This window comes from Danio rerio, chromosome 23 (genome assembly GCF_052040795.2).
Source record: "Danio rerio strain M-AB ecotype USA chromosome 23, GRCz13ab, whole genome shotgun sequence".
Classification (NCBI taxonomy): Eukaryota; Metazoa; Chordata; class Actinopteri; order Cypriniformes; family Danionidae; genus Danio; species Danio rerio.
Window position 1 is genome coordinate 36970364 of NC_141043.1, and position 10987 is coordinate 36981350.

Sequence of the window (10987 nt, forward strand, 5' to 3'; positions counted from 1 at the left end):
AGGCGTTCTGGTCTAAAAAGGAAGGCGTTCTGAGGCGGACCGCTGGGCGGTGCTATTTTGAGAAACTATAATAGATTTTTCATTAGACCAAAACTAACCCGGTCTAAACTCCGGCGCAAAGTTGCGCCTCGCTCACGCACTGCTTAATACACACAAGAGAGCAATAGGCAAATATCTTTACATATAAATAAATGTAAATATTAAGGATATATATAGGATATAATAAGAATAGATATAGGACATAAATATAAAGGATTAAAATATTACAAAACATATTATTTTCTAGCCTACATAAATATGAAAAATTTATTCTTTTATGTCTTCTTCATCTCGGGAGGCTTTTTCAGTTCATTCATAACAATTTGCTTTTGTATAATGTTATTATTATTAGCAGTGTTATTTAATATATCCATATTTATATTTGTTTTATTAAAAACAAGCTTAAATTTGTCCACCTGTCAGGTGTAAGACCATATGGGTCATGGCAGGTGTATTTGGAAATAACTCAGTATTTTGACCACACTTGGTCATTATTGTTCATTTATTCGTTTGCTAGAAATTAGAACTGAATTTAGAAATAGTTTTGAAACAAATCGTTGCGCTTAACAAACTAATTTAATTATTTATAGGCTAACTGATGTCTGTGCGTAAAGGTTTCCCTATCCAAGAGCGAATGTGAAAGTGATCCATTATCTCTCATTCTCACGCAGTAGATGCTCTGTTTAACAGGTTTCTGTTAAAAACTGTGAACTGTTTGCTTGTGAAATGCTCATTTTTTCCACTTAGACTTACTTTGTGTCCTGTAAATAGCGAATGCGCTCTTGGCGCGACGCAGCTGGGTCTTAAAGGGAATGGGAGATGAGACTCTAATTGGTTTATTCTCAAAACACTCCTATAACTCATTAAGAAAATAAACTCAACCCTTTTAGCCCATGCGCCTTGGCGCAAAGCGCATTTTCCTGTCCATAAATTAGCAAAAATGCGTTCTGACACGCCCTGAAAGCGTTTGCGCCCTACGTTTTGCGCTCTGCGCATGGACCGTCAAAATAGAGCCCTATGTGAACTCCTGCGATCCTTTGCCTTTCTGAGAGAGCCCAGGCATGGCAAATACATAGAATAAGTAAGCTGACCAAAGTTCTTACGGGGAGAAGACTTTACTGAAGACAGTGAATAGTACAGCTTTTCAGCATTGATGTTAACCCAGCAGTCTTCAAGTAGTGTCTGTGTGACACTACGTTTTAACAAAGGATATGATCCCCACTGAGATTACCCAACTGGTTTGATTGGGTCAGAACTCTTGTGTTCCTGTAGGCTATTTTGGGTCACACCTTTTCAGATGCAGATACTTATTTGCATATGAAACAAGTCATACAATCTATCAATATTTAAAGGTTTATCAGTTATTATTATAAATCTTTATGAAGAGCTACATAATTGAGATTACTATTAGGAACGTGATTAGGATTAATAACCCCCCAGGCATTGATTTGACTCTGGTTGAAGGGTTTTCTGCATTGCATCACTTAAAAGCAGTCCAGAAGATCTAATGCTAATGTGCCTCTTGTGGCCTGTTGCTTCAATACACATCTTTTTACCAAACGAATGCCTTTTTAGACTTGCATCATAGTTTCACATAGGATATGTACTGTGAAATTAGTCTTCAGTTGCAGAGCTCTGACATCAGCCTTTATTTGCCCTCCTCACAGGGATTCGGTGGCTATTTAGGTTTGAAGATGCTGACGGGAACCGATCAGATGTTCAGATGCGCTGCTGTTATGGCTCCCATCACAGACTTCAAGCTCTATAGTGAGTTCCAACCTCATACACTCTGGTTGAACACTACTTTGGACATGCTATGAAGTGTCTTCTTTAAAGTGCCTTTAAGTACTTAAAAACATCATGGTGTGTGTAATGGCTATTATTCAGTCCCATGGTAAATATCAAAGTATTCTTGTATTACTTTTACATGACTTTTTAAAGTGTCTGTGTGATAAATGGTATAATATGCAGTGCAGTGTTGCCTCTTTATTTATTAATGTGCGAAAATGGATTCAACTTTGTTTTTCAGGTGCAGCCTTTTCTGAGCGATTTCTAGGCCTTCCAGCTAAAGAGGAGCATTCATACATGGTATGCCTTTTGTAGTCAACTTTTTAAAGTCGTTGTTAATCATTATGTTGCCTATGTCCACGTCAAAGTTAAGAAATGGCAATTGGTATGTAAAGTACAGTCACAGAGGCTCTGTTTCCACCAAATGCGTTTTCAGAGATCCAATCACGAGTGGTTAGGTGCATTGCTATTTCCACCTCATATTAACACACTGTAAAAAGTGCTGGGTTCCACGCAATTGATTTGTATTGAGGCAACATGAAGGAATTAAGGTAAATTATCAGTTTGCTGAAGTGGATTGAACTAAGTTTAATTTAGTAGTTTGAACAAACAGCAAAAATCATTTTATTCAAATGAATTTACATTTTGTTGGACATTCTTATTGATTGCGTCACACATTAATTTATGCAGGAGCACTATTGAATTGACTAACCCGGTTATGCAGCTTATGAGCAAAAATGAAAAGGATATGAACACAACAAACATCTGTGAGAATTGTAAGCGTTGCCAGATTGTCCAAACAAGAGACCAACTCAACATTGTAATAAATTGTTATATTACAACAGTTATGGTCATAATAAACAAACATAACACTTGTGATATAGTTACACAGTGGCATAAAATATGACTTTGTAGGTTATAGTTAACATGTGACAAATTTATAGTTAGAAGAAGAAAAAAACTCAATTCTGACATTTAAAATTCATTCATTTTCTTTTCGGCTTAGTTCCTTTATTAGTCTAGGGTCGCCACAGAAGAATGAAACCACCAACTTATCCAGCATATATTTTACGCAGTGGATGCCCTTCCAGCTGCAACCCATCACTGGGAAACACCCACACACACCCATTCACACACATACACTAGAGACAATTTAGCCTACCCAATTTATCTATACATCTTTGGACTGTGGGGGAAACCAGAGCACCCGGAGGAAACCCACATGCAAACTCCACACAGAAACGCCAACTGACCCAGCCAGGGCTCAAACCAGTGATCTTCTTGCTGTGAGGCAATTGTGCTACCCATTGTGCCACCAGGACGCCCGAAATTTAAAACACATTATGAAAAAGTTACATTGTGACAGAACTATAAGAAAGAAGCGAAAATTAGGCTATATGACTTCTCATTTTCAGCCAGGCAGCCCAAGGATTCCGGTCTTTCCTTTACAAAATTGTCACGTTTGGGATCAGATTTTTTTTATTAAATCAGCGATCTTCACTGCCTTTTGGATATATGACATAAATTGGGTCTCAGATCGGACAAGAAGCACTGCATTCAATTAAAATCCCTCCCAAACTTAAGTCAAACTTAAAATAATATTTAAGTCACCGAACATATTTAGAAATTGAAAGATAATACCAATATATTCAAGTAAAATATTGAAAAAGAAAAATACATCCTACAAAATTAAATAAAAATTTTCCCTTTTTTTCTTCTCTTGATTTTTTTCCTTTTTTTTTTTGGCTGTAATAGTTTTTCGACCATTATCATAAGTTATTTTGTTGGATTAGCTCCAGATTTGGCTTCAGTACTGACTAATCTAATGTATATGCACAAATATAATATTGTAAAGGTTCTTATTAAAAATATGGCTTTGAAAGATAGATTTATGAGGGGTGTACTTATGCTGAGCACTGTATCTAAAAGACAGAAAATATTCAAACTGTATTTTACATAAATCATAGAATCAGTTCCATATTATTGAATAATATTACTGAAATTCATATAGAAACCGGCTAAATATTTATTAGCATGCATTGACATAAAATAAATACTCAAAAATAAAAAAAATAAAGACTCAAAAATGTGCACAAATTAACTATTTCATGGATATTGTCAACTATTACATGGATATTGCTATTGTTTACCTAATTAATCACCAATAATTTTGTATATTGTTGAAAAACATCTACGTTTAATGGACCAAAATTAGTAAAGCAGAAATAATACAGATATAAATTTTTAAAACTGACAATATAATGTATAATAACCAAATAAACTCCTATTTAAAAATAGTAATTAATACTATAGTATTTAAATAATAACTTGACAATAAGAAATGCTTAGTAAAAATCACTTAATGCATTCATTAAAATGATCTAAATCCAAGAAAATAATTTGTTCCATGTGTGCAAAGAAAATGAGAAACAAAATAGCAACAGTACTGGTGTAAAAACTCTACAAGCCATGTCTCTGCCAAAGCACTAGCTGAACAGTTCTGTGTGTTTTTTTTTTTTGTGTTTTTTTTGCAGACTGCATCTTTGTTGGACGACATCCACAAGCTCAAAGACGAAAACTTCCTCCTCATACACGGGACCGCAGATGGTTAGTGTTCGCAATTACACGATGCTGAATCCTCTAGATACATCATTTGTGGATTCCCAGCCATGTCCCTTTTCTTTTGTGTGTTTAGCGCGAGTGCATTTCCAACACAGCGCTGAGCTGTTGAGTCGTCTGGTGAAGGTAGAGGCCAACTACACCCTTCAGCTCTACCCAGACGAAGGCCACACTCTGAGGGAAGAGCGGAGCCAGCAGCACCTGCACCGCACCATCCTCCACTACCTTCACAACTGCCTCAAATACGACCCCTTCCTCAACATAGAGGAGGAAGAGGAGGACGAGGAGGAGGAAGAGTGATCTCCTCCAGTGTCTGAGCTCTCTCGGTCCTCAATGCTGCCCAGCACTGGTGTCAAACTTCAGGTTGCATTGTTTCACCAAAGGGAGAAAAAAAGGAGCGGAATAATAGCGATAAAAAGGACCAAAGTCACCAGCTGATTCCACAAACTCGGTTTTGGAATTTTTCTTTTTTTATTTATTTAGTTTGTTTGTTTGTTGATGTTCAGACTGGAATGGTTAATGTCGTTTGAGTGGAGGATTAAACCCAACTGCTCTGGTTCATACAGTTTAGTAAATCACACACAGTATACCGTCTACAGGCTCCATGCAATCGACATCATATCTCAGGTTGTATAAAATGGGTAAGGAAACAAAACTGCACATAGGCATGCTGATCAGGCTTGGTGTTATAGCGCCGCCTTGTGGTGAAAGAGAACTACTTCATGTGTTTTTTAGAGCATCAGAGAGAAGTAAAGTTGGAAATACTTAAAAACTAAAACTGAAAAAGAAGTAAAGCTAAATAGAAATATTTTCTTTCTATCAAATGCACAGAGTAAGGTTTGAAATTTCCATAGTGTCAACTATTACGTGGATATTGCTATTGTTTACCTAAATAATTACCAATAATTTAGTTATGTTGTTGAAAAACAATGTTAAATAAAAAGCTTAAAATATAACTAAAATACGTTTAAAGGACCAAAATTAGTAAAGCAGAAATCATACAAATAAAAATATTCGAAACTGACAATATAATGTATATTAACCAAAAAAAATCTCACTTAAAAATAATAATAAATACTATAGTATTTAAATAATATGGCGACACTTTACAATAAGAATTGATTAGTTAACATTACTTAATGCATTCATTAAAATGATCTAAATCCAAGAAGATATTTGTTACAATATTTTAATTAGTACCAATAATACCAATATCACTCATATGTAATATTTTAATATGGAAAAAAAAATATTTATATATATATATTTTAGGGCTGCACTATATTGGAAAAAAAATTTTAACATAATCTAACATATTTTTTCTTCTGCAATATATTTTGCAATAGGAATACAATTTCACTATAGATGAGTTGAATAACTGCATGGAAAGAATTTATATTTTAGATTGATTGGAATGATTCTATAGGGGAGTGCATATACAAAAAAATCTAATTAAATGATAAGCTTATAAAAAATAACTAAAATACATGTAAAGGACCAAAATTATTAAAGCAGAAATAATACAAATATAGCCAAAATAGAAATAAAAACTATAGTATTTAAATAACACGCAACACTTTACAATTTCTGTTTAACGGAGAGACACTTCTATACAGTCTAAAGTGACATTTAAGGCTTAACTAGGTTAATTAGGTTAACTGGGCAGGTTAGGGTAACTAGGCACCCTCACACAGTGTCAGGCCTCAAAAAACTAATTTTCAATTATAACCCAGACTCAACATTGCGTATAGTCACAATGTGTCTATTGTGAATGTTCATCTTGCAGTGTTAATTTTGACATCATATTTTAATTTAATTTTAGTGTTAGTCTTTTGACTAAAATTCAATTTTAGTCATATTTTAGTCTTCTGAATCAATTTAGTTTTAGTCAACTGAATTTCATAAAATTTTAGTCGACTTAATTTTCTCTATATTTAGTAGACTAAAATTAATTTGGTTTAATTTAAATGTAATTTAATTAAATATTGAATATATGTATTTATATAAAAAGTTCTAACTTCAACTTAAATAAAATAGTCTCATAAAATATAGAATATAGCTTTTCCATTGTAGACCAAAAATTACATATGCATTGTTTATTTATATCATAGGTAATATGTCAAATTAAATTAGTGTCTGCAATCAATCCAAATGATAATCACTCGCGTCTGCCAGTGGACTAGTTACTTTTCAAATGTGTGTGTGAGTGTGTCATGAATCACACACCAAGATCAATTCTCAATTTCAAAACAAATCCCTGAATCACATTCTTGTCTTGTTTTTATTAGTCAACAAAAATGTCAGTATATTTTTATTATAGTTGTCGTCATCATCACTTCATTTTTATTTAGTTTTTGTCTCGTTTTTGTCAGTAAAACACTGTCTAATGCTGAAACGATATATTGTGCAGCCCTAATATATATGATATAAATTTAATGATACAACAAATGTAAATATTAATATTATAATTAATATAAATACTTTAGTGTTTACATTAGTAACTGCTTAACAAATGTTTTAGTTGACATGAATAACAACTCCATTATCTAATGTTAACCCTGAATTTTAATGTAAAGTGTCATCAGTAACACTAAACCAGTGTTATATTTTTAATGGACGATGTTGATATTTAGAAGCAATTGTGGACGATATATTGCTAAAATACACATGCACTACAATAACCACTTCAAATAAGATCGCTGACATGAAATTAAAAATCATAAAAGCATTAATTCATTAACAACCAAGTCAAACGTGCATTCTTATCGGCTGATAATCTCAAAATGATCCGTGCACCAAGCTTACACTGTGGAAGATTTCACTGAATGTAAACTGCGACATGTTATTTGAACCTGGCTCTTTATATGCATGACAAACCCGGCTGCATGATGCTGCATACTGACTGACTCTTTCATAATCGCAATAGAAATCAATGATAAAAATGTCAAAGAATTGCATACAGTGTGTGAACCCAACGCACGCCGTGTGCACATACAGCGAGTATCCGAAGCATTGCAGTGTAAGTACACAAGCCGTCCTCACTGTAAGGGAACAAAAATCAATGAATCGCACTGCATGCTGCTGTTTACAGAAGCCTCATAAGGTCTCCAGCATACATCATATCTCTTTATGAACGTCAAACCCTGCTGTGCAGTTTTTTTTAACGCTGGGTGTAGCTATATATTAGCAGACAGGCAACTCTTTCTGTTGGCGTTGTCATGCATATGCAGATTTCATGTTTACAAATTAAATGTGCCAAAACATACGTGAGCCAACCTTTTAGTATTGATGTGAATGTTGCAGTTTGGTCATGTTTTAAATTCTTCATGCAGGGTTTCATTATTTTTTGATGTATTTGTGAAAATAGTGATTATGGTAAAGCTTGATAATCCGTTGGTAATAATGGAGTGGTTTCATACGTGCATATATGGTTTATAAACCACAGCTCAAAAGCATGGGGTCGGTCCTATATATTGGTTAAGAAGAAATGGTTGCTTTTATTATTCAATGGAGTATTTTATTGATCAAAATAACTGTAGTGTAATGTTTTAGTAAAAATAATATAGGTTACCCTAGACCAGGCATGTCCAAACTCAGTCCTGGAGGGCCGGTGTTCTGCAAAGTTCAGTTCCAAGCCAAATCAGACACACCTGCTAGCTAATCAAGCTCTTACTAGGCTTTCTAGAAGCATCCTTGCAGGTGTGTTGAGGCAAGTTGGAGCTAAAACCTGCAGGACACCGGCCCTCCAGGACCGAGTTTGGACACCCCTGCCTTAGACTAAGTGAAAAACAAGTGTTAGAAGAAGAAGTTGGTTCGCATTGCCGGCAGTCAGACTTGTTTTCAATGCATGTTCGCTGCCCTTTGTCACTAATTCAGTTCATAATTGGGCTGGAGGGGGTCCGGTTCGGTGACCACAGGATTTTATCTGTTATTCTCAGACGATGTTGTTTCGTTGGCTTCATTGAACATCAACCTTTAGCATGCACTGGGGCGGTTTGCTGCCAAGTGTGATGCAGCTGGAATGACAATTAGCATCTCCAAGTCCAAAGCCATGGTGCTCCAGCGGAAAAGGGTGGTTTGCCATCTCCAGGTTTGAAGGAAAGTCCTTACCTCAGGTGGAGGAGTTCAAGTATCTTGGGGTTTTGTTCACGAGTGAGGGAAGGATGGAACGTGAGATTGTCAGGCAGATTGGGGCAGTACCAGTCTGTTGTGGTAAAGAAGGAGCTGAGCTGAAAGACAAAGCTCTCGATTTATTGGTCAATATACGTTCCTACTCTCACTTATGGTCATGAGCTTTGGGTCATGACTGAAAGGACAAGATCTCTGCAGAACTGAGTTTCCTCTATAGGGTGGGAGGGCGCACCCTTATAGATAGGGTGAGGTGCTCTGTCACCTGGGAGAAGCTCAGAGTAGAGCCGCTGCTCCTCCACATCGAGAGTAGTCAGCTGAGGTGGCTCAGGCATCTGTTTCGGATGCCTCCTAGACGCCTACCTAGGGAGGTGTTCAAGGCATGTCCCACCTGAAGGAGGCCTCGGGGAAGACCTAGGTCATGCTGGAGGGACTATGTTTCTCGGCTGGCCTGAGAACGCCTCAGGATCTCCCCGGAGGAGCTGGAGGAGTGTCTGGGGAGAGGGAAGTCTAGGGTTCTCTCCTAATACAGCTACCTTCACGACCCAGCCTCGGAAAAGCGGATGAAAATGAATGACGTACTAAAATATTGATTGAATTTTAAAAATGTATTTAAAAAAGTTTATGGTCAAAATAGCCCACCACAAACAAAAGCGTCTCTGTTTCATCATAACTTTTAGCATCACCAAATTCAACAGTAACTCCTTCCAGGAGACATTATCTTTATTCACAGCACTAATCTGATGTTTTCTTGCTCTCTTTTGATTGGCAGGGTGTAATTGGCCCTGATAATTGGCTAATAAGGCACTTTATGTGATAATGCATGTAATTAAAAGTTGACCAATACCAATTATTAACAGATACATTGTTGCAATCTCTATTAATAATGAGTAGAAAATCAGTGTATTACAAAGATTTCAGATCATGTGACACTGAAGACTGAAGGAATGATTCTGAAAATTTAGGGATTAATGACATTTTAAAATATTGTAAAATAGATTAAATATCAGTGGTTAGCACTGTCACCTCACAGTAAGAAGGTCACTGGTTCGAGTTCCAGCTGGGTCAATTATGTGTGGAGTTTGCATGTTTACCCCATGTTGGCGTGGGTTTCCGTCCGGGTGCTCCAGTTTCCCCCACACACCAACGACATGCACTATAGGTGAATTGAATAAATTAAATTGGCTGTGAGTGTGAATAGGTGTGTATGAATGTTTCCCAGTACTGGGTTGCAGCTGAAAGGACATCCTCTGTGTAAAATTCATGCTGGATACGTTGGCGGTTCATTTCTCTGTGGTGACACCTAATAAATAAAGGGACGAAGGAAAATAAATTAAAGAGATTGAATAGTTAAAATAACAGTGTTTGATATTCCACTGTATATTTAATCATATAAATTCAGGCCAGAATATGAAATGTCCTTTAAAAACCAAACCAAACAAACAAACAAAAAATCTGGTCAACTTTATTTTAAGGTACAATTCTCTTTATTAACAAACTATTACATGTGAATTTTAAATCAATTAACTTAATTTAATGCTTATTAATAGTAAGGTAGTAGTTGGGTTTAGATATCAAATCAAATCACATTTACTGTCACATCATCAGCAGCACGTGTGCTATGATGAGTGAAAAGCTTAGGTGCTGGCTCCAGACAGTACATATTTGGTAGGATTAGGGATGTAGAACAAGAGCACACTTTATTAATACCAATAAACAGCCAATATCTTAATATTAGGCAGATAATAAGCCAGTTGTCAATAGTGGAATTGCTAATTAAACTGAAGTGTTACCAAAAATCTTACTGACACCAAACTTTTGAGCATTAGTGTAAAATATATATGCCGGTTTAACCCAGAAGTTCACCAGCTCATTTTTAAACATCAGAAAACTGAATATAAGAATGATTATAAGAAAACATCAGAGAAAATGGCAATAAAACTATTACAAATAGTTTAAAACTGATCAAACACGAGATATGGGTTGTTCCTCCTGCCTTCAGCTTTTCCCCATTCACTGGTGGAATTTTTATGTCATTATTGAACTTATATTTTATGACCTTCATGTGTTGCTGAAATGTATATGTAGAAACCTTGTAAGTTCTGTGTGTTGACATTGTGATGCAAGTTAAACAAACCCCAGAATGTTCTGTTGTGCTGTAGGTCCAAGGAAAAATCCTTCCTACTGGAGCCATGACAATGTTACAGGCAGCATGAAGTCTCAAACGAACGTCCTTGAGCCTCTGTAACTATATATTTGTATATAACGACCCTTTTCCCAATAAAAGTATGAAATCTTTGTGTACATGGCAGTCTCGGATCTTTTTAGGATGGAGCACAAATCTGATATTGAGGGGAATTCAGTAATATATTGAAGGTTGATCATTTTAAAGTCTCACATTTATGATGTGTCG

At 35.8% G+C, this 10987-nt stretch overlaps 1 protein-coding gene across 10 annotated transcripts in view; it reads left to right on the forward strand.

The window, feature by feature from the left end:
* LOC101886435 (inactive dipeptidyl peptidase 10) overlaps nucleotides 1-7849 on the forward strand; it is a 126826-nt gene extending 118977 nt beyond the window's left edge. For 9 of the 10 annotated variants that reach the window (XM_087307535.1, XM_087307532.1, XM_087307541.1 and 6 more), the window contains 4 exons: nucleotides 1707-1806; nucleotides 2069-2127; nucleotides 4362-4434; nucleotides 4523-5687. In XM_087307535.1, the coding sequence (XP_087163661.1) occupies nucleotides 1707-1806; nucleotides 2069-2127; nucleotides 4362-4434; nucleotides 4523-4746 (456 nt within the window). In that variant the 3' untranslated portion in view covers nucleotides 4747-5687. Of the gene's footprint in view, nucleotides 1-1706; nucleotides 1807-2068; nucleotides 2128-4361; nucleotides 4435-4522 lie in introns of all 10 variants that reach the window. The other variant, XM_087307537.1, reaches the window with a different exon arrangement.
* The last annotated feature ends 3138 nt before the right edge of the window (nucleotides 7850-10987 follow it).